The sequence below is a fragment of the Panthera uncia genome, chromosome B1, assembly GCF_023721935.1.
Source record: "Panthera uncia isolate 11264 chromosome B1, Puncia_PCG_1.0, whole genome shotgun sequence".
Classification (NCBI taxonomy): Eukaryota; Metazoa; Chordata; class Mammalia; order Carnivora; family Felidae; genus Panthera; species Panthera uncia.
This window is the reverse complement of record NC_064811.1, coordinates 24941758-24966668: the sequence shown is the minus strand read 5'-3', so window position 1 is coordinate 24966668 and position 24911 is coordinate 24941758. Positions and strand designations below refer to the sequence as shown.

At 36.1% G+C, this 24911-nt stretch overlaps 1 protein-coding gene across 2 annotated transcripts in view; it reads right to left on the bottom strand.

Moving 5' to 3' along the window:
* Nucleotides 1-5108: 5108 nt before the first annotated feature.
* The window catches only part of PCDH7 (protocadherin 7), a 424220-nt gene continuing 404417 nt past the window's right edge, over nt 5109-24911 (bottom strand). The window contains exon 3 of one of the 2 annotated variants that reach the window (XM_049630412.1): nt 5109-6335. In XM_049630412.1, coding sequence (XP_049486369.1) covers nt 5959-6335 — 377 coding nt within the window. In that variant the 3' untranslated portion in view covers nt 5109-5958. The remainder of the gene's footprint in view (nt 6336-24911) is intronic. The other variant, XM_049630414.1, reaches the window with a different exon arrangement.

Here is a 24911-nt window from a genome sequence, read left to right as displayed (position 1 = left end):
GATTAGGCCAGGGGTATTCAGCAGGAAGAAATTAGGCTATGCTGTTTTTAAGATTTACAATTTGCTGTCAGAAATCCCATACAAATTACAATTACTGCTGGGTATGTTGTGCAATGTCAAGTGAAGATAATTACCTGCCAATCTACATAATTAGCGCCCCCATCCCCCAAATTCCCACTTTACAAATGCCTATTTTATTCAGGTAAATGAGGAGAATTCTTTTCTTTGTCATCCTTCTAACTCATGCAAAATGTTTTGATTGGTACCTAAGCAAGCAGGGGGAAAATGTTAGTCTCCGCAGAACTTTACGTTGAAACTTTTTTCAACCTGAGAACAATTGTTAAAGAGTAAAATCCTTCATATATGGCTCATCTAATAGCTTTCTTTCACCTTATATTGCAGGTGTTACGGGAATTTTGAGATGAATCCTATAAAGTATTTGTAAACCATCATGTGTTCTATAAATGCAAGATAATGTTGTGCTAAGTCAAGCTTCTAAGTAACCAGATGAAACTCTTCCAAAGAGCCAGAGATAGTAGAATAATGAGACTTAAGCCTTGGAAGCAATGCACATAACTTTCGTTGGCCTGCTTCTCGGGTCTACCTTCTTTCTAGATGTATCACTGTATTTTTACATTTTTGAGATTTTAAAAAGAATATATTTTTAACCTAAGAATGCAGTTTTAGGGCAAAGAGAAATATATATTGGCCAAATCTAAATAGAAAATGTTAAGCAGGAAAACACGGTGATTTCATTTTATTACTGTTCCACTGACTTCTGCACTGATGTTTGGTTCTCACCATTAGGAATGCAGAAAGCCCAATGAATGCATATATCATCGGGTCACCTCATTACAACTCGCAGCAGACTTTCTCAACATGCTTCACTCTCAATTCCTTCTTCAGAGAAGGAAGGCTGCCAGCCACAATCAATTTACAAAGATATCTTTGACTAAAGAAAGAATATGCCATTCTATATAAAGTATGTTGGATTTTCATCCAAGCAAGGGGGAAAAAAATGGTAGAGAAACTTCCATGCAAGGATCTTGAGAATGACTATTTTCCCACACAGGTAGGTGTTGGCAGTGCGGTGGTGAGATGGGACAAAAATACCATGGAATCTATTAGCATACGTAGAAAGTATTTTCTTTCCCTTTTAAGTCTCTGAGCTGGATTAGAGAAGAGAATTTGCCTGTTTGAATAGACACCAACTAAATCAAGAAGATAACCATTATAGTTAGGGGTATAATCTGATCGCAAAAAGTAAACATAAGAGTTAGATAGATAGATAGATAGATACAGTAGTTGATTGAAAAAAATATACAAAGCTGAGGAAGCTTAACTAAAGAAAAAAATGAGTAAGATAAAAATTCTATTTTTTGCTTCCAGTTTTTTCTCTACATATCACATAATGTAAGACTCTTTAAGTCTCTCATGTATTTGTACTCACCACTGTTTTAGATTAAAACCAAACATTTCCTGAACGGATACATTTGACTTAGAATGTTTTACCTTAAATGTGAAATTTCTCTAGATAACGCCTGAAAAGATCAATCTTCATATTAATGATGAGTTCTTCTACTGTCCACTTAACGTGTAAAAAGCTAGCCAGGTAACTGTCTTAGGGATTATTTTGATGAAACTGAAGAATCCAAGTTCTATTCCGTTATAAAGTGAAGTGATATGACAGCTACGCATGGTGTCCTCTAAATCAACAATTACTGTAGCATTATCTTCTTTGCTCCATCTTAATTTAGCAGAACTCAAACCATTTTAAATCAACCTGGTACATGCATCCATTCACTTCTCGTCCAATCAAACTGGAATTACCTGTCAACAGAGAAGTACACTTACGAGTGTGAAACCATTTGACCATGTTATATTTTAATTTGCAGAGACAAAAATGACAAGCAGTTTATTTACATAAAACTGTACAAAAGCAAATTAAATTATGTAAAGTATTTCATAAATAGTTGGACGAGTGTTTAATACATTTCGTCATGTTTAGCATAGTTGCGTGCATAGTGACTTATAATAAACGATGATAAATTGTTCTCTGCTTCACTATCAACATCCAAGTAGCAGAACAATAGTCAATGATTAACATTACAAACAGATCGTACCACACTGAATGCAAGTGCTTTAAAATGTAGGAAAAGTTGTCTGAAAGTAAACCCTAGGTAGCTGAAAAAAACGATGCCTCCCTCCAGATGTTACTTATACCTCTGCCTGGGTCCCAACTAACCAGCTTTAGAATATTCAGGATCATCCTCACTTTTTTTTCCCTCCTAAGGACACATTGTATATTCATCATTGATACAATATACCTAAAATTACTTGGTCTTTGGATTTCTCGGTCCTGTTTTTAGGATAGCTTGACTCTTGGCGGCTTCTTTGGGTCTCTGTGTTATTTTATTTTCTTATAAGACAGCTTCCTAGGGTAGCCTTTCAGCCAGACCTCTTCAGTACCTTCTTAGTTTTTCTTTCCATAAAAATAATGCCTCCCTTGTTTTCTGAAACTCAGGCAGCAGGCCAGTCAGAAACCATACGGAAATGATATCTGGAGGTTCAGAATGAGCATTAGATTTGAGACTGAAGCTATGGACATACACTTAAATTTTAATATACATAAATCTATAGAGTTACTCATTAATTTATAAATGTGTCCTAATGTATAATGCATGCAAAGTTCACTTGAGATTCTTGTGTACAGAAAACAAGTATGGTTGATATACTGTCCAACCGAAATGAAACAGCAGCTAAAAGAAAAATAACAACGAAAAGGAAATAAAGAACAGAAATTCGAAATCAATATTTGACCTTGCAGAATGGACTGATTTCACCCCTGATAATATCTCTCTGTGTTACTATTACAACAAATGCTTTAGCCTTCTAGTCAGAATTAAGCAGCCCATATTAATTAATGCCTTAGTTTTGTTTTATGAATGAACGGTATTTAAGACTGGTCCATTATCTGAGTTTGTCAGAAGGCAAATTTTTAATATATTATTTATTATGTTCAGAAAATAAACATGGATAAATATACAAGATCAAAAAAGTCGGGAATAGCCCATTTTCCCTCATTGTCCAAACCCAACAACCGTTTTTTTACCATAACGACAGGTATAAAAGGCACAGTTGCTTATTTTGCATTCACTCATTTATTTTTTTTTGTGTCTTTTTATTGATTTTTTTCAAAAGCACTCTATATATGGAGTGGCACCAGATTTAACCTATTCAAAATAAAAGTCATACAAACACAAAATATATTTCTGTGTCATGCCAGCTCATTATATAATAAACATGTTATGAGAGCTAATTCTACTAGAATTACTGCGAATACTTACAGTACACGGAATTTTATTCTTTCACACCCATTTTAGTTCTAAAGAGAGGATCACGAGTTAAATGACAGTGACATGGCTGTCTTGAGCATGGTGCAAATGTCATTGGGGGATGTGGATCCAATTAATCCGAAGGTCCAGTATGACCCGTATTAGCTTTATAGACAACAGAAGGGTTTCAAAATAGAGTGAAATGAGCTATCTAATGGTTTCAAGTGTCTCATGAAAGAAAGAAAAAAATGCATTAAAAAAAGTTTGTTGAACACCTGTGTTATGCAATTGAGTATTTGCTTCGTAACGTGCAAGAAAAAATATGTATACATTTCATAAGTATCTTTAGAAGTATTTTGTCTTAATAGGTACTTACAGATTATACAAGGCAGAACTGCTTTAATGCAGTTTCCTAACAAAGTACTAGAATTGCATCTTTCCATCATGTAAATAATAATCAAACATAAACATGTTCAATTATTGATATTTTAGTCCAACATTTTTGTTTCAATTACATATCTTCTTTCATCCTAACTATTATACATAAACTAACATCCAAATGAAAACTCCATTTAAGAAAGAGCAGAAGGAAATGACCCCCCAAAAGTAGCCCACCAAACAGAGAAGTGGTTTTTAAAGATAAACGTTTTGATGACTTAATAGTGAGTTCACAACCTCTAGTCCAGGCTGCTTCACCTTATAGTCTAAGAAATTCTGTAAAGAATAAAACTATCCAAAGCTACACTATTTCTACAGTTTGCTAGAGAGCCATCAGCCTATGTCTTAACCAGGTTGCAAACATTCAGTTTTGGGAACATTTGCTCTCTTCACCTGTTATCCCCTATTCCGTCCCTGGATTGTCACTTTTGTCTGAATGTCCCAGCTCAGTCTCCAATTATGTTAAATCATCTTCTATAGAACAAATGACTCAAAATCTATATATTCTGGTTTGGATTTTTTTTTTTTTACACTGAAAAAAACTGCATATTTTCCCACATTGAGATGTACGTACAAGGAAACATATCATTGCCCAGAACTCCTTTCTTTCGTGTTCAGTCTGGATTTGTTTTAACTCATATTAAATAATGTCCAAAATCACACTTGTGACAAATCAATTAGGGTGTCACCTTGTTTCAAATGTTGTGAGTCTTAAAAGAGTGCCATATTGCACAGGATCCAGAATTAATGCACTTGTGTTGTCTGAAAGAGTGTGTTAAACACATGAAAAACTACAATTGGTATTTTGAAATGTAAAGAATAAGACCAGGAAGCACAACCTGGATTCTAAAATGGTTAACAGTGAGTTTAACTTAAAAGACTGTATGCCCACATATCCTTCTTTCTCTACCTTCCCACAAATATGATTTTTAAAAGTGGACTCTTCCCTGCTAATATTCTTTTTTGAAACTAAACTTGAACCTAAACTAATCACCTACTCTAATACCAAAAATACATCACTTTAGTTTTTCATTTTCTGAGCTTTCAAAGAAAATCAATTTTACAAGAGAATGCCTGTTTCTCGGGTATGGAGACAACATAAAATAAGCTAGTGTTGGAGTATTTCTGTGGGCGCATGGGTTCGGTTGCTTTTGTTTCTTAATGAATTTCCATGTTGAGACCAAATCTACCTCATGATTTCCCTGATTTGCCGTGTGATCTTTGGCCTTTTAATGACAATTAATGACAATTGTTCCAGTTCGTTGGTAATAGTGGTGCCGTTCGGGAAAAAAAAAAAAAATATATATATATATATATATATATATAATTTAAAATATATATATATATAATTTTTACAAGTTATAATTAGTGTAATTGACTTGTAATTGGCCAAGATTGTGTCCATACAAAAATATTCAATGGACGTATGCGGTTGAAGTTGATACTCCTGACTTGAAAAGAACAACCTATGCCAATTTGGGACTGCAATCTCCAGCGGGGTATTGTCTAGTTGTCAGTCTCTGTTATTAGAATATGACACCTGTGAGATTCTCAATATGCCTCTTACGGAGTCCCCCTTTATAAGAACTGTACCTCTACAGGGACTCTATCATTTTGGGGGGATTGCCTTTCATGGTGACTAATCATATCCTGATGGTATGTCTGAAATACATCTTACCTGATCTGTTTTTGGTTTTGGTGTTGTTGTTGTCGTCGTTGTCGTTATTATTAGTATTATTTTATTTTCATGTTTATTTTTTTGACCAGCCGGATGGCATTCGAACTAAATCAAAGTGACAAAATCATGCTTCAGCTTAGGGATAATGAGAGTGTGTTGTGTTCTGCTAATCAGGCTTGTTACCATGAAAGAAAACTTGCAACCATCTTTTTTTTTTTTTTTTTTTTCCCTCCTTGGAGGGGGATGGGGAAGAGGGATAGCAGGTGTTGGGAATAATCGGTGAAGGGGTTAGACATGCAAGTAACAAGGATGGTTTCTACATTGTACATTACAATCAGGCTAACAGTATCACTAACGGCCTGATCTGGAGGCAGAAGTGGCAGGCAAAGCTTTGTCTCTTTGGTAGCCCCCTCTTTTTGATTAAACGGTTTTTCTTTGTAAGGTTTTTTTTTGCCCCTTATTCTCCTTCTCATACATGAAAAGAACTTTGTCATTCTCCTTTCGAGCCTACAGGTAAACTTCTCTTCTAGTGAGAGTATTGACAGGAGATGGCTTGTATTCCCCTGTTTTTGTAAGGGGGATATCCTCGGGGTCGGCTTCCTCATTTTTGCTGAAACTAGCTGCACTGAAGGTCTCATAGGACGAGGTCAACTTTTTGTTCAGGAGGTTTCTGTTGCGGTCACCCATGATGGCGGCCTCGCCATTGGCCAGCTTTTCCTGGCTTCCTCGTTCATCAACAGGCATGAAAGTGGAGAGTTTGGGCTGGCTCTTCTTCCTCTCTGGAGAAGTACGGACCGGCATCCAGCAGGAGTCTGAGTGGCCATATTCGTCGCACTCACGGGTACACTTCCCAGTCAGGGCTACATCTGGAAGAGGTCTTGAATCTGAAATTCAAGGAGAAGAAAACGTTAAAGTTGGCCACCCTGCAACTGGCTTTCCTGATATGTATGAAATTGGAAGGGGGGGACATAGAGAGAGAGAGAGAGAGAGAGATGTATATATAGATGCATATATAGATGTGTATATGTGTATATACATCTATATATACATCTATATATACACACACATATATATAATATATATAATTTTTCATATTATTTTCCTTTTTTCAACACCCCGTACTTCATCATTACCATAGAGCCGTTGTGATTTCATATCCATTAAAGATAAGGTTTTGCGAAAAGAACAAATACTATGGAAAGAAAGGCATGAACAAACTAATACATTTAAGTCTGTAGGATAGATAGGTACACATGCATTTGTTACAGAACAGGGACATGTGTATATTCTCAAGTAGAAATAAAGTGCATATGTGTATTTGTATGGGTATAAATGTTTCCACACGCATAAGAAACGTTATTAAACCTAAATAGATCATTTGCTCTATTTATAAATTATCCCAGAAATCGTGTACTTTTGCCAATTGGATATTATCCTGCTAATACATTATTCATGGAATGCAAATAGGCAAAACCTTATATTTAAAATACATTCTAAAACATCAGGGTGACTCAGAAAGCAGAAGCTAAATTGACAGCACATTATTTGGTAAAAAGTAAAAAAAAAAAAAAAAAAAAAAAAAAAAGCAAAGTACAAGTAGGTTATGGATGTGAACATATTAGCAACATCATCACCTACCCCGCCCTAGCCCACACCCACCTCCCACCCACCATGTCACATGACCTAATATGTGCTGTAGGATAATCCCGTAAGTGTTCACAGAAGAAAACATTTGCCAGTGTGTTTGCTGAATAGAAATATTAGGTGAAATGCAGCGTATTGGGTAAATGCAGTCAAGCTCCTAAAGTTTTGATGAAATAGCATGTATACCTAATGAATGTTAATGCCTCGTAGAACTGGAAATGTCTTCTAGTACTGTAAAGCAAAGTCATATCTAGAGAGTTCTTAGGGATCAGGATTAGAGATGGAAATTGAGAATTATCTGAATATGTAAGCAAAATCATTAATATGTGTCTGTCTTTGGAGAATAGGTATGCATTTTCTTACTCTTGACATTTTTTAACAGACTATTTTTCTTTGAAAAAGAGAGAGAGAGAGAGAGAAACTGCTCTACCTCGACAGATTCTAAATGAATTGCTTCTAGGGTATTATTTAGTATAAATTTTAGTTTATTTTATTGTCAAACAAAAGAACATAATATGACTGTGCTCCAATTTATATCATACGGCATCATGTTTTCTTTCTTTCTTTCCTTCTTTCTGTCTTTCAACAAGGCTTTGCACTTAAAAGACTGACAAATCTCAACCTCTGCAAATACATTCACATCAATGGAATCAGTGAAATTTGCTTCTACATAACCTTGCGTAGATTTGGTTTAAAATAGACAAAGGGGTTATTTACACTATCCCCGATATATTTATACCGTCTGCTTCTGTCTCCACACACCATCCTCTATAATTTAACATTACATTCCTATCTGGGCTATCATTTGTATAGGCTATTTCAGAAGTTTTACCCTGCCAAATCTCCTAAATCAAAGCAGTCCAATGCATGCCATTTTTTTCCCCTGCAGTGATGGATAACTGAAATATTGACATTTGTCAGCCCATTGATTTTTGAGCCACTATGGCCTGAGATTTTTATGCTGTGTGCTGAGAGTTCAATGAGGAAATGCCAGTGCTTTTCCCAGAAAATCTACAGTGACTTTAATCTTTCCAAAAGGTAAAATGCAAAGATAATTATTTATTGTAGTTGCACATGCTGTGCTATTTGACTTCTAAGGGGGAAGACCCTACTAATTGTATCATCAAAAGATAAAGCACTTTCTTATTCATTTTCTTATGCCAAAAATTCCCTCTGTGTCTCTCAAACACATATTTTAGATGCATTTAGAAAATCAAACTATTGGCGATTTTAGGAATGATTTTTGTAATGTAGTTAGTTTAAATGAACAAAATGTGAGGTCTTTGGGAATATTTTCCATCTTGGGATGTTTTGTTTATTTGAAGCTGACTTAAATGCCTTAAGCAGTAAAAATCCTTATAAAAACGACAAGTGTAAGATCAGACCTATTTTATTCTAAATATTCCTTTTTTTTTTTGTCATCGCTTTAACAAGTTCAAATTTTTCTTTTTCTTGTATGATAGTGCCTCTCAAAAAAACAAGAAAGTGATCAGGAATAAAGCTACTAAAATAGGAAAAATCTCTTTGAATGTGGTCATCATTCCCTGTAAAAATGACCCAGAATGCTCTCCAAACATCTAAGTTTACTTAAGTCTCACACAACGTGTCAGTTTACTTGCACAGTGACTTAGACGTCCTCTGCTTTTGGGGGATTAATTCGTGTTTTCAGTTTTAAATTTGTGGCACTTTGTTTTTCTTTTGCTCGAGATACATTTAGAGACAGCTCGGAGTGCTGTGTAATATGCAAACAATTCTTCTCACCTGTTGTTTTACACGTGTACCTGAATGCCCTGTAGTTGATAAGAAATTATATTTATTTAGATTGACTCAATTTCTCATCAAGTAGAAACGAGATACTCTTCAATTTCTTCCCTCAGCCTTTACTTCATAGTCTGGATTATTTCCTGTGAAAATCGATTTCCTCTTATTGCTTTTACCAAAGGCAACTTGTCTTCTCTGCCATCAGCCGCCTGTGGGCTGTCACGTCTCTATCCAAGAGGCATGACTTTTAATAAGGATCTCCCGTCACTTCCAAAGTCAGACACTTGATTGGGGACCACAGTGGAAGTTGACAAGCCTAATTGGCTGAGACATGTTGCAGTGTTTGTCATCACATTTAGAAAATAATCGAGAGAGGCTATAAGAGATTCATCACAAGCAATCAAAACTTCCAATCTTGATGAGTCAAATGAATCCTCAAAAGCAATGCCAATGGTTAACAAATGCAATTTGTCTTATGATGCTATTTATTAAGGGAAGGCATGAGTGGAATCGTGTTTTCCTGTGTCTCTATATTTTCTTATTTTCATTATGCAAGTCTACTTTTTTTTTTAACACAAAAGTTATATAGGGTCTTCAAGAATCATTGAAGGTACTTCTTCTCCCTTTCATAAAACGTACACTCTTAAAATGTCCTGCTTTGTGGAGTTACAGAGGCACACCTTACACAGCCAGTAACCATCTTTCAGTCTTTCATCGAAGGATGGGGTTTTGATATCTAAGAACATTATTTCACTCTTTGGTTTAGTACTACGTCTTTTAATTTGAACCTGAGTGAAGACGGGAAGTAGTTTATCACAACTCTTGTCAGTTGGCGTTGAGTAAATCAATAAAAAGTAAAATATTCTGTATCAAATTAAATGGTATTCACTATCAGCATTTTCCACCACAAAATCGGTTCCTTAGAGCCCCCCTCCACACCCCTGCTTAATCATATCAAATCTTGCAAAGAGTGGATGTAGGAATGATATTCATCAGATCCTATGGCTGCTTTAGCATTGCCTGTGGCATTCCAGTTATGGTATTTACTAGAACCATCACATCGGCTTGGAGAGTTAACGGCCTTTCTTAGGCATTACGTTCATTTGCTTCTTGCAAGTCCAGCTTTAAGCCATCCTAATAGCTGACAATTTATAGCATAGAAAGTACTTTCCCACGCCCACTCTTTTTACTTATCACCTCAGCCCAAGAGCAAGGAGGGTGGCAGCAGTGAGGGGCCCAGTCTCGGGAACAGCGAAGGCCAAAGAATAAGTGTTTTGACTTTCACTTTAGTGTCGCTCATAACACCATAATGCTCCTTCTTAAAATGTAACAGCTGGGTAGTTAGAGGTCAGCTGCGGCTACCCATGGCCATAAGGAAAAGCTAGAGTCTCCAAAGGAAGAGGAAAAAAAAAAGTGTCTGGGCAGCTCAGGACATAGGTTCCACAAAATCCCCAATCTTACTACTTCATGACAAAAATGGTGAGACCTCCCTAAAACCATACATCTCTTAAAGTAGAAGAAATCATAATGAATTTAAGGACTCGAGCTCTTTCTCAGAAAAGAAGTGCAGGCGTCCTTACTGGGCTCGGTAGATGAGCCGGCATGGGAAAATGCTGGTACAGTGATCTCAACGATAAGTGACCGACAGACGGTATGTGGAATCATCAGAAAGAGCAAGGAAACCCCAGATTTATGCAGACATTTCATGTTTTCTGATGCTGTCCTATACAGTTCAGAAACCATTACAGGCATCTTTATTACTGAAGAGAACTGTATTGTTCAGACTTCTTGAAGACAGATCTGCACCAGTAGGGATTTTCGTATGCTGAGTTATACATTCTGTCAGAATCCTGGGCACCCCCTTTACTTCAGGCCCTTGGCTTGGGGCTGAAGATACAAGGATATTTTCTGCTCCTAAGAGAAGGCATGAACATGTTGCATTTATAGTTTTAAAATATTTCCAATGAGGTTTTCTTTTAAGCTCAGTTATTTAAAGCTATCTGCTTATTTGTTCGATACACAAATTACTTAACTCTCTGATCCTGTGATAAATGAGCTGTTAGTCAAGGTGTTGATTTTCATACCATTCCTACAATTTTTTTTAACTCAAACACTAGAATATTATTAAAATTACTTGAGAAAATTCTGCAAATGAAAAATTGTGCCATTCTCTCCTTTTGGGGAGGGGAAAAACACATAGAGGCACCTTTTGCTTTTCTTTCTTCTTAAAGTGTTTTCTTTTTATACTTCCTGATTTCCTGTTATACAAAGACTTCTTTTTCTAGAGTCACATCTAAATTCTGGTGGAGTTTACTGGACAATGAAAAGGTTTTACCAAAGGATGAACAACAAAAAGTAAGACAATTGGTAATGGTTTTCCAACAAATATTTTAACATTACCTTTATTTTTGTAATCCAAAAGAAAGTGTCTCTTTTACTCAAATGATTGAACAAAGGGCTTTATTTTAAAATAGTTGTAAGAAAATGATTCACTTTTGTTTTATATAATACAACTGAGTACATAATTAAATAAACCCTTTACTGGAAAATTATTACTGCAGTCAACCAAGAATACGTGTCAAGGGATAAAATCCACAAAGCTCACATGGACTTTGACTTGGCTTTTTAATGTAAATAAACTAAAGATCCCTACCTTTTATCTGTTTGGGGAATTTGGGAAAACTGAAAAGGTAAGCACATAAATAGATAATGGAGAGGGTAGGAACGATTGATGCGGGCAAGCAGTTTGTAATCCTTTAAATGTCTGAATGCTGTCTGGAAGAAGGGGAGATTTACAGTTACCTAAGTGTCACCTAGGGGTACAAAAAAGGGCTTAAGATTTTTAAATATTGTTCTAATTTGTCACAAAATCACTTGATCCAAGCAAATTAGAAGAGGATATAAGGATGGCCCATCCACCCAACCTTAACTTCAGTCTTACCTATGGACTCCTAAGCATATCCCGATTGGGACAACGAGTTTGTGAAAAGAACAATTTTTTTTTTTTGTCTCAGCATTGTTGAGTGCGATTCTGGGTACAGCAGGCAGAAGCTGTATGACTTTGGATGTAATTTCTCTGAGCCTCAAGATCCTTGTATTTGAGTTAATAATACCTACTCCCTTACCTATTGCAGGGATAAAAGAATTAATGTAGAGAATGCCTATGGTCTCTGGTGCAGTGTAGATGTTCAGTAAACAGTGGGTCATAGCCCCTTTAGATAATTAAGGAGGTATATATATATATATATATATACACATAAGGAGGTATATATATATATATATATACACACACACACACACATACATAAGAATATATATATATATATATATATATATATAAAATCTCTCTAGTCTTCCATAAGTGAAAAGTATATTATTTAGGGAAATAGGAGCTAGGCTCCTCGGATTCAAAATCTTAATTTTGTCACTTTAAGGAGTATGTAATCGTGAACAAGTCACTTGATTTTTTTCTCAAGTTATTTACTTTGAGAGAGACAGAGAGAATGAGTAGGGGAGGGACGGAGAGAGTGGGGGAGAGAATCCCAAGCAGGCTCCATGCTGCCAGCACAGAGCCCGATATGGTGCTCTATCCCACAAACTGTGAGATTGTGACCTGATCCAAAAATCAAGAATAGAATGCTTAACTGACTGAGGCATCCCGACGCCCTACAAGTAACTTGATTTATTTAAATTACCTCATCTATATAACAAGTATAAGAATAAATTAACTTCTTAGGATTATGGTGAGCATTAAGTGTGTTAATATAGGTAAAATATTTGTAATAATTCTCGAACACACAACAAACCCTCAATAAATATTAGCTACTTCAGGCACACCATCCCTCATGCACAATTCTGTCCTCAAAAGAGCTTTGAAAACCAAAGTTTTGTTTTGTTTTGTTTTCCCATAAATTTACACCCCGGACATTCAATCTAAGGCTATTCTTCATCTTTATCTTATGTGGTATAAATATTTATGTTTTGCTCTAGAAATAGTGTGTTTCATTAAGAGCACTGTCTAGGTCTTAGATTTTTTAAGTAATATATGATGCATGCATGATAATACCTTTTTTAGCATATGGAGGACTCTGAGTTTTCAGATGTATTTGGTTAAAAGGTTTTCAGAAAACATTTTGTGGAATTAATACCACCCATCAATCAAAAGGGCATGTATTTTGAGTTACTTTTCCTGTTGTTCTAATGTGTTTATGCTTATAGAGTCTGCGGTATACTAGACTTACCATCTGTTTAGGAAAATACACAGGTTGCCATATCCTGGATACTCTACGTCAGGTGCTTATTTATTAAGACTTTTCCAGAGAACATGTATTCCGTACGTGTCATGATATTTGCTCCAAACGAAAAAGGAAATGCTCTATTATTTGCAGTTACCTTTCCAACCTACCCAGAACAATCTCACAATTAATACTTTTTATCTGAAAGAGATTTGCCCCTTAAGTACTGGGTTGTTACTTGCTACATTGCTTTGCATGTATGAGTTGTAACATAAGAAGGTGCTCTGAAGAGAGGCCAAAAATTGGCAATAAACTAACCTAAGACTAAGAGGTTGAAATTTAGGAAGGACAATAAATGTAGCAGGGCAAACACCTCAGATTCAGTGCACCCTTCATACACCGGAAATAACGCAACAAAAAGCCATTCAGCAAATAAGCTCTGTAGATCTCATGATGCCTGTACATGACGGTTGTGAATTGTGGCACAAGGCCAGGAATTAATCTCCTATACACATTACTTTGGAATGTGACATCACTGATCTTATGTCAAGATCTGTACCTCTCGAAGACAGGCCAGTTTAGATGATTGGAATGTGGCAGAAGTGAAACCGTGTTATTTCCACACTAAGTTTCAAGAAGTCTAGCAACAACATCTATTGCATTTGCCCGTGGAACCCTGCCATCCCTACCCCAAGAGAACACACAACCTAGCTTCTTTGAAGATGAAACACTGTTAGAGAAAGAGACTCCCTCATAACTGAGCCATGCACAAGTAGCAGGGGAGCCACAGAAATGTGAGAAGTAATATACCTTTGTCGTTTGAAGCCCCTACATTATGCTTGTTTGTTTTTGCTTTTCTGGGAAGGGGAAGAGTTTATCAATACAGTGATGGATCACGGAGATAATGATCATGGGTGTATTTTTATAGGATCTGCTATATATAAACAAGAGCGAGATCTGGAAATAACATATGCTACTTATTTTATGTCTTCTTATCATGAGTCACAAACTGACCAATATTACTGAAAGTACAACTCTTGCAAAGAACATTTTCAAAGACGTATGCACATTTTAATTAACAAGTTCAAGCTGAGGGCTACTAGAGAAAGCTCTGGAAATTCTGGGTATGCAATTATAGGATTCCACTGCACTTTCTACCTAGGAGTGTTCTAGTTCAAGCTGACAGGCCAAGACAATATTAAAATGTTTAAACATGTTTGAAAGCATCAGCAACTTTTCTCTGTACCTTAGGCTAAACTCAGTTAAACAGCAATTGAATGTATCTCAAGAAGCATTTACTGCCCTGAGGCTTAGACCACTGTCATTCTGAATGTGGCATTATCATGCCTACATTATCATCCTACAGAGGAGACAGCACACACCATGTCTCAAGCAGTCTTGCTGAATCAACTCAAACAAGAATCTGCTGGTTGGCACATGAAAACTGCACTACAGCAGAAAAATCTACGGTGACTGCTTGGGAGTGATCAATTTATGCGCATCAGAGATGTGATTTCACTTTGATTTCTCTCTTTATACACGAAAATTACAGGAGGTGCAGGTTACACTGAGTGGAAGGAGAAGAAGGAAAGAACTGGAAATGAGAAGATGCTCCGATATTGATCAAAAGAGTTCATAAAACTGGGGGCATTTATTTCACAAGTTAGCAATTCATTATTCCACTAAAGGCCAATTCTGGTTTTTCAACCACTCGTGCTTATTTTCTACCGCAAAAGTCCTATCTTTCATAAGTTTTTTTCTTATGTTAGAAGTTATTTGTTTTGGGTGTCAAAGTCTTTAATAATCTGATAAAAACTACAAGTATTGCCCCCCCAGATGGAGATATATATACCACACAAAATTGCATAAGGTTTCCGTGGGGTTCAAGGTAACCAAGTTAGGATCACAATATACTTGCAGCCTCCTGGTGGATGGGAGAAAGATGGAATATTTTTTATACTTGACATTTTTTCCCCTTTGAGTTTGATTCAAAAGTTAAGAAATATTTCACAATCTGACATGCATCTTCAAAAAATAGAAATTATATGCAGTAAATAAATTATCATTCAAATACTGATGGAAAGATTTAAAACAAACAAAAACAAATTATGAAACAGATTTTGAAGAAAAAAATAACTTAGGTTTGACCATATTATTATTTGAGTTTGGTCACATAAACGTTCCAATCCGAAAGCCCCAATAATCTATAAGGCTTTATGTAAATAGGAAATTAAAGTTTGGGGATAGATTTAACAGATTGCTCATCACCAGTTGGAAAATGCATTCTTTCCTAAATGTGATATCCAACATTTGCTTCAAATCGGGGTCTTGGATTGCCAGCAACCAGATCTCCATTCACTTACTAGAAGATGGGAGGTGGATTGTTGTTATTGTGAAAACTTACACAAAAATAATGATAATCCAGATGAAGTTTTCTTTTTTTTAAAGTTAATGAAAGGTATTAGCCACTTTATAGTGGTTTTCCTGTTGCTAACACTAAAAGTGTTGCAAACATCAACTTTGAGTCACTTCCAGTAAGTCTCAAATCTTCAGTTTTCTTGTTGACCATAAAGTTGTAGAATATATACCCTACAATAAATATTAATATTACCTTTAGGAATGTATGTTTACTCTAAAACTAGTACATGAAGTCTCGATTAACCGTTAGAATATTATCTTTGGATTGTGTTCTTAAAGGCAGTGTTCAGTTTATCTTTGCCTCCCCACATAACATAATTCTGTACAAATAAAGAGGATAAAAAAATTGAAAAAAAAATCAATTAATATATATTATTTTCTCCAACTTTCTTTCCTCCAACATAAGCCACAATAAAGCATTTAAAAAAATAAGCAAGAAGTTTACAAACAGTTCCTGTACTAAGGATCTGGTATTAAATACCTATATACTGAATGCAAATGTGTTCAATAGTAAAACAATTAATTCAATATGTGGGGACGTCTTAAGTAAGAAGAACATCACTACAGTGGCTATGATGAGATAGAAGATATTTCTAAGTATTGTTTTCTATGCATTATTTTGTGTGAAGTCCAGAGTAAAATAAACTATATTAAAGCTCAAATCATGTAGGAAGGAGAACTGTAATGTAATTGTGATTACTCTTTGCACGAGGGCAAATTGCAGCAATTTAGATTTATGGAAGCAATATAATTATTTTTTTTTAATGTGGCAAAAAAGCACAATGCCCATGCATTTTCTTCTTCAACGTAGTGATCTTCAGAAACTATGCAATTATTCTAATGATATGGCCATTTTCAAATATACTCTCAAACTCTTTGTTTGAGATTACCTATTGAAATATTTCACAAGTTGTACAGAAAAGCTTATCTGATTGGAAGTACTTCTGTAATAACAGCTGCGTTGTAACAGAATCCCATTAGTTATTGTGATTTGGGACAAAGACGAGAAGTTCCCCCTTTGTGTTTCTTACTCTCAGGAAGTTTTCATGAAAACTTTGTTTTGCAGTGCTGTTGAGAGATGAGGTCTGGGAAGCTTTCAGTGAGTGGGAGCTGAGAAACCATTTATGGGGAGAGTTTTAAAACTGCTGGAATTCTGGCTCCTTACTCTGGTCAATAAGTTGATCAGTTGAAACTAGGCAATCACAATTAGGACTGAAAGCGTGAAGAGAGTGGGAGTGCAGGGCAGGTAAATAAAAGGAAAAGGAAGGAAAGAAATGTTCTCTGATGATTAGCAAACAGGACTCAAAGAGCAGCTAAAGTGGGGGAAATCGATGAAGTAACACTGGATCAGTCTGCTTGATTGATTTTTGCTGCTCATTGAAATGTTTTCCTTTATTTACTTCCTATTTCTTCAGAGAGTGGCAAAGTCTCACTATTGAACCCCCCTTGGAGCCTCTGATTGGCAGAGAAGCGAGCTCTGGGTATCCTCTCTTGCTTACATTATATCTTCTCATGCTGCATGGATCCAGAGGCACTTCTAATGTTCCATGTGACTCTGCAGAAGCCATCTTGCATATCCTCTCCCTTTTGGTGGTGGGCAGAACAATGGCTCCCTGCAAGGACGCTACCTCATAACCCCCAGAACCTGTGAACATGTTAGGTTACCTGGGATAGGGGGATTAAGGTTTCAGATGGTGTTGAGGTTGCCAACATACTGACCTCAAAATAGGGAGATTTTTAGGGGGTTAGGCTACAAACCAAGGAACGAGGGAAGGCTCTGGAAAAGGCAAGGCAACAGATTCTCTTCAGCCTCCATAAAGGAAAGTAGCCCTTGTGAGACTAATTTTAGCCCAGGAAGACCCATGCCAGACTTCTGACCTACAGAACTTTAAGATAATATATTTTTGTTTTTCTAAGACACTAAATTTGTAGCACTTTGTTACCATTTCGAGAGGAACTAAATACACACTCCCATCAATTTTCTGGTTAGAGTAGGGACAGCATAGACTTGATGAATTTGATCCTTTCTACCCATATTCCATCCATGAAAGGAAATAGAGTAGAACACTTTTGATTTGCAATGTTTTCATTGAGTCATGTTTATCTAATTTTTGAGCATCTGCTCAAGAATTTTTATGTTGCACTTTTGAAAATTTCACTGTATCATAGTATATCATTGTCTAAGTGATTTGTATATGACAAATCAACAAAGTGCAATTTCTTTTTTGTCCAGTAAAGTACTAACAACTCACTTTTCTGAACAATCACCTCCTCCTGCTCCCTCCCATCCCTCCAGTGATAACCCTCTCTGAGATCCTTACCATAGAAATCACTTTAAGCCATTCTATATTTGGGAGGTGTGATTCCCAAAAATAGAAAGAGAGAAGGGGGGGGGGGGGGGGGGAAGAGAGAGAGATAAAGAGACAGAGAGAGGAAGAGAGAGAGAGGGAGAGAGAAAACTGGGCATTACATAACATGTAAAAAGCAGAGCCAGGAACTGGAACATGGCCCTAAAGAGAGCTTTGTCAGATATATGGGGATTTTGTGACTTCCTGATATCTACTACTTGAGTATCATTTTTGTGTTGGTGTTTGTTTTGTTTTGTTTTAAAATACTTTTTATTTATTTATTTATTTATTTATTTATTTATTTATTTTGAGAGACTGAGAGAGTGCACGCAGGAGAGGGGCAGGGGCAGAGACAGGGAGAAAGAGAGAATCCCAAGCAGGCTCTGAACTGTCGGTGTGGAGCCCGATGCTGGGCTTGAACTCACAAACCGTGAGATCATGATCTGAGCCAGAATCAAGAGTCAGTCACTTAACCAACCGAGCCACCCAGTCACCTCTGTTTTTGTTTTTATTTAACCTGTTTTGCTCCTAGGAGTTAGCAGTAGCATGTCTACTAAGAAAACACCTGTGTCATTATTTGAAGGACATTAAGTAGAGTAGCAATTCTCTCTCTAGAAGAAAACCCCCTTCTGTAAATTTCAGTATAAATTTCAAATTCCAAGTGTTTGCACAGAAGCCCCTTCAGCTTCTCTATCCTGTCTACCTGTCATCCTTAATCTCTTTCTATTCTTACTTGCTTTCTTTGGCCACTTCAACAGACCTAATGCAGTCGTCATTTCCAGAAAGCCCATTGCTCTTCTATTTGCTCATCATCTCAACGTGTTGCCTCTTATACTAGTCCTTGCCTTGTCCCACCAAACCCTTCAAAATCCAGTTCCAAAATATCTCCTTTGAGATTTCTTCTAACCAAACTAGTAGTGATTTCTCTTGATTTCTTCTTCATGTAATTGGCCAACCAGAAAAGGTGGTGATTTTTGTTTGTTTGGTATTTGCAGATCTGAGTAAATTTCTCAACTATTCATTTTCCTTATCCCCTTTTAGGACCTGTTTCTCCCATTGGGATTTATTTTCTAACAGAACGATGTAGTTGACTGAAATAATCCATGAATATATGTTATAGAACAAAATGCAGCCTTCACGCTCAGCCTAGGGTAGGGTGGTGGGTTTAGTGGAGACAGTAGTGGGTGCTAAGAATAAGTCTAATTGGAAAATCCTGTATTTAGTGGTCACAAGGTTATACCTATGAACAAATGTGTTAAGCTTCTTTGCTTATGGATAGTGGCTCTTTTAGAGTTGTTTAGTTTTGTTCGTGACCTCTGGTTGGCAGTTATACAAATCTTCCAATAATAAACTTGGGAAATAAAATTTATTTTTGGCTTAGACACAGCTGACATCATAAATGAATATATTCAGAACAAGTCATCATGAAGGAAAGGTATTCTATGTGATAGCAAAAGTGACGAGCAGAAAGTTCTCTTCTCCCATTTTTGTAACGTGGGTGTATTTTAACAGGAGCTATTGTGGGCAGTGTACCAGTTCATTTCAACTTAATAAATTTAATTTGCCTTTTCGCAGCAATGTGATGGGCACAAGTTAAAATCATGGTAATTTTGATTTTAGGTAAGTGCTCTTCAAACTGAAGACCCTAACTTACGAGTTGGTGGTTGAACTCATTTAGGGAATCATCGTCAGTGCATACCGTGTTCACCTTATTTTGTGAAGATTTTGTTGTAGTTTGTAACATGAGCACATGTATTTATATGTGTGTACTTGGTTCCTCTACAAAATGGAGTTTTTATTTTATTTTTATTTATTTATTTATTTTTTACGTTTATTTTTGAGACAGAGAGAGACAGAGCATGAACAGGGGAGGGGCAGACAGACAGGGAGACACAGAATCGGAAGCAGGCTCCAGGCTCTGAGCCATCAGCCCAGAGCCTGACGCGGGGCTCGAACTCACGGTCTGTGAGATCATGACCTGAGCTGAAGTCGGACGCTTAACCGACCGAGCCACCCAGGCGCCCCTGGAGTTTTTATTTTAGATCACACTGAAAAAGATTGAAAGTTTCTAATTTAAATCATATCACATGGGAATCTGTGCATTCTCACCTACTTCTGAGTCAGCTATATATTATACGATATCTAACACAAAATATAATGTTAGCATGCACACAATGTCATATGAATTTTAAATTGTACTTTTAACTGTCATTTCAGGTGATACTTCAGAGACTAAAGTTTTATCCTTATTAAAAAAGAATTCAGATAATTCAAAAAATAAGAGTTACGTCTTCAATAATCACTTCAAAAAAGTCTAATGTAAATAGTTTTTTTTTTTTTACCTTGAGACATTCTGAATTTACAGTTAATTCCCTAGATTCCAATTTTCTAGAATTGTGTGTAATTGTGATGAGCTTTCTCGTAATCCACTTAAATCCTCTGATAGACTTTGATTTATTTCAGTCAGAAAAATGGCAACAGACCCTTTGGAAGAGGAGGACTTACTATGACTTCTTAAAGTCATATAGACATTAAGATGTAGGACACATTTAAGCTGTCTAATTGTGCAGCTGGTCTCATGCCTAAGTATTAATCTGTCACAATGTCAAATTACATACATTTAGGATTTTTTTTTAGTAAAATGTGTCTGCACTTAACAAACTCATAGTGTAAAAAATTCAAGAATGCAATTAGAATGTCATGTCTTCTGCAGATGACTTAAGAAAGGCATGAATCGGAGCTTAATAGTCCATCATAATTTCATAATTTCAGCCACTTATCCCCACCATCTGCTATGTATGCTCTTGATTTAAGTCTCTCTCTCTCTCTCTCCCTCTCTCTCTTTTTTCCCCCCAGTGTCTTCAGTTTTGCTTTGCCAGCAGTGGGCATCACTTAGGAAAGCAGGTTCCATGGTGCAAACAGATTTTCCCATGTGTTCAATGAGTTAGCTTCACTGGCTATTCGGTAGATCTCAGGCAGAGAAGACTGGCTGGAGGGAATTAATTTTAGAAAGTCTTTGTGTACTGGCCAGTGTCTTGTACAAATGAATCTTTCTCCATAGCAAACAAAAAAGATAAAACTACAAGTATTAGAATAATAAAAATAATTACTAAAACATATGCTTTGGGAGTTTCCTTTAAATGAATCACTTAAAAATTATGTGTGCTGTTGCGAACCATGTGACTGTATTCTGTAAGTACTTAAGTGAATCATTTGATGGGAACCTTGTTAATTCATCAGCCTTCAGTGTTCCACAAAAAGCCAAGAACTGGTGGAATTAGGACTTGTTATGGCAGGACACGGGAACTCAGTGGAAATTCCACAATGGAGAGAAAGTAAAGACGGGGTTTACTGCACAAAACTGGCGTAAAGGTTATGGGTTCATGAAGATGCTAGGTCCCACTACTGCAATAACATACCCTGCAGGAGTGTATTCATTCATTCAAAAACTATTGACACATCACACACTATTCTGAAACTTTACATATATTATTACCTCATTCAGTTCTCACAGCAACCCTGTGGAAAAGGTTGTGTATTACCCCCATGTTGCAGGTGAGGAAACTAAGGTACAGAGAAGTTAAATGCGTTACCCGAGAGTCTGCATCTAGTGAGTAATACCAGTATGATTGCAATGTGGTTGCAAACCCAGGCCGTCTGACCTCAGAGCTGTGCGCTTACCCACTGTACCATATTACCGCTCAGTAATTACACACCAATGTACTAGAAACTCATGTCATAAGTTAGAAAAAAAAATCAGCTTTGTCCAAGCTGAATTAAAACAGAAAAGCACTCTCTGTGTAGAAAAGAGCGAGAAAAAGCAGTGTCCCCGGATGTCCAATTTAGCAGTAATCTCAAGTCTTAACTTGAATTAAGGGGAACAGTTAGTTTGGACAGGTAGAAGGGTAAAAATTTGAGAAGTGTGGGTGGGCGTAGGCTCCAGGGCCAGAATGACATTGGGACAGACTGTTTTCCTTTGGGCTTTTCTCTCACAGCTGTCCCTCAGTGGTCTTTAAGATGAAGAGTTTTATATCCAAGTCAAAACACAGAGACTAAATGACTGTGTTGGAAAAAGCCTCAAACTTCTATTATTAAAACCATATTCAGCTAAGAAAAAGTTCCATCTTCACAATATAGGTCTATTTTGAATTCTGCACCGTAGAAAGACACCTCAATTATGAGGTTTTCGATCACTGTCATTCCAGAGACAGAAAAGCCATGTTTGGAAACCACACTGTGCTGGGCTGAACTTCTGAAAACAGGAGATGGCAAACCACTCCTTGGTGAATTGAATGTGAGAGGTGGAAATAAATGCTTTCAGAATAGAAAAAAAAAAAAAGAAAAAAGAAGAAGAAGTGTGGACAGTTATTTCTGGCAAACAAGGCATCAAAGAGATTATATAGGCCATATTAATCACAATTGGATGGGTTAAATTGGGAAAGAGATACTGGCTGTACCAATTTCTTAAGAGAAAGTGAATACAAGGCAATACTTGAGCCATACGTATCCAACTGGATTCCTTGTACTAATCGGGGAATTAATTAATATCCACATTTTTAGTTTGCTTACGAATATATAACTGCAACTCATGAAGCTGAGATTTGATCCGTTGAAATGGGGAAAAGCCGTGTATATTAGAAAAGAATGTGGTAAAAAAGAAATGGGGACTTTAAGGACACTTCTATACCTTGTACTTTTTCTTAATTGTATGCTGAAACTGAAAAACCAAGCAATCATGCAGCGTGTAAACCTTTATTTTCATTTGGTGAAGACCTTTACTTTCACTTTTCTTCATTGAATAGAACCAATGAATCAGAGTGATTAACACATGGGATGTGAGTGAAGCAAGTCTATGCTCTGTCACTAGCCGGCAATGTGACCTTGAGCAAGTTGCTTAATTCTGAGTTTACCCATCGGGTTGTTTTGATAATTAAATTTTCTAATGCATACTGAATGCCTGGTGTAATGATCTCTATATAAAAGGACTTAATACATTTTTCTACCGTTATCACTACTATTGGTCTAACTACTTATTCCAGTTTCTTTTCCACAAATACATTTAAATGACAGAATACTCATTCTAAATTATTGAAAATTATTATTTTTCCTCAATATCCTCTCTTCTGGGCAGAAACTAAAAATTCAAAACCTTAAATTTTTAGAATATTTACCAATTAAGTACAGGAAAACAATGGTGTTCACCCTTGAATGCTGATAGATTCATGTCTTTGTATTACAAATTATAGTGCCAAATACATGTCTTTTAAATGGAGCCCCGATAATTTTAAAAATTATTTAAGTTAATAAGTATTAAAATGTATATTATAAGAAGCTTAGAAGAAGAAATGCAAAGTAATTTAATTTCAAAGATTAGGTGTACATAAGTTAATGATTTTTTTGACAGCATTGTATTTTATAATTACTAGCTTTTCAAAGTTAACTGAAACTTAATCTATTGTGACTTGCAGATATATAATAATAAAGGCCATAAATAATAATTAGTACTCTGTCATTTACCTAACTAGCTATAATCTCTCATTTCCCCTAAAGAAACAATTTTCACGTAATTACTATTTTGTACAAAATAACATTTTTTTTAATGGCTTAAATCCTTGTTTTCATAAGGGTACATGAGAAAATGGTAAAACTGAGGAATTTAAAAAGAACATGTACCTTCCACACAATATAATATCTAGCCTATTACTTGGGTGGACTTGAAAAGCATTACAAATAATTTAATCTCAAGAATCTTTAAACAGATTAAAAAGTATAAAAGGTGTAGAATCCCAGTTAATGTGCATTAAATTATCTTCAAAAAGAGGGGGAAAAAGTTAAGAAACAGCTTCCTGCTTTGCATGTTAACTAGCCTAAATAATGCAGAGCTTAAGTGCAAAAGCAAGAGAGTTTAAAAGGGAAAACAAATATCTTGAGACAACTTGTCTTTTAAAGTAACTGTCAAGGAGAACTTGCTTCTCTGAATAAAAGAGAGCAATAACTTAAGGGATTCATTTATCCTTTAGGGTGTATTAAGGAGTGTCATTTAACTCTTAAAAATGTTGTCCAGTCAAAATAAGGACTAATTATCAGCTCATGATATGCCTATATGGCTTCCAAAGGACACACAGGGATTTGTCATGATTAAATGCATTTCAAATTGCAGTCAGGTTGAGGATTCAGAATAAGTTGATCTGAGAAGTATGACCAGTCATACATTATTCATGAATATGGGAAACCAGTAAAATAGAAAATGCTGCTTACGGTGTGTCCAGATAGTTAGGGCTAAATATTCCAAAATAGTAAACATCAGACTGGAGTTTGCTTCCTTAAAAACAAAACAAAACAAAACAAAACAAAATAAAACAAAACAAAATGCCTTTCAGACAACTAGTGAATCAGATGTAATAATGATCATATCGATTATTTACCAACCCAGGGTTACCAACCAAGAAGGAGAAGCCCTATACACTCTTTTTTTTCTTCTGGGAAAGATATAATTAAATCTGCTATCATTTTGTTTTCCCTTTTTTTCTTCTACCAATGGAAGTTTTTATAGATGAATCACCAAGCTACGATCATTATGCTAGATTAGATTATTTTAAACTAAGTTGGAGTAATTTTTATGAAAGGTATGTCTTCCCCTCCCCTGACACTTGTTATAAAATATTCAATGTGTGGGGGCGCTTGGGTGGCTCAGTCGGTTGAGCGTCCGACTTCGGCTCAGGTCATGATCTCACAGCTCGTGAGTTCAAGCCCCGCGTCGGGCTCTGTGCTGACAGCTCAGAGCCTGGAGCCTGCTTCTGCTTCTGTGTCTCCCTCTCTCTCCGCCCCTAACCCACTCACATTCTGTCTCTGTCTCTCTCAAAAATAAACATTAAAAAAATAAAAATAAATTTAAAAAAATATTCAATGTCATTTCTATTTGGAGTTTGGAAGTGTTTTTCTCTCTATATGGAAAGCTAACAACAAACACAAATTCTCAATTACTAATTACATGTTCTTGATTGTATTGAAAAAGATAGAGGGAGGAACTGTTGGGAAGATGGCGGCGTAGGAG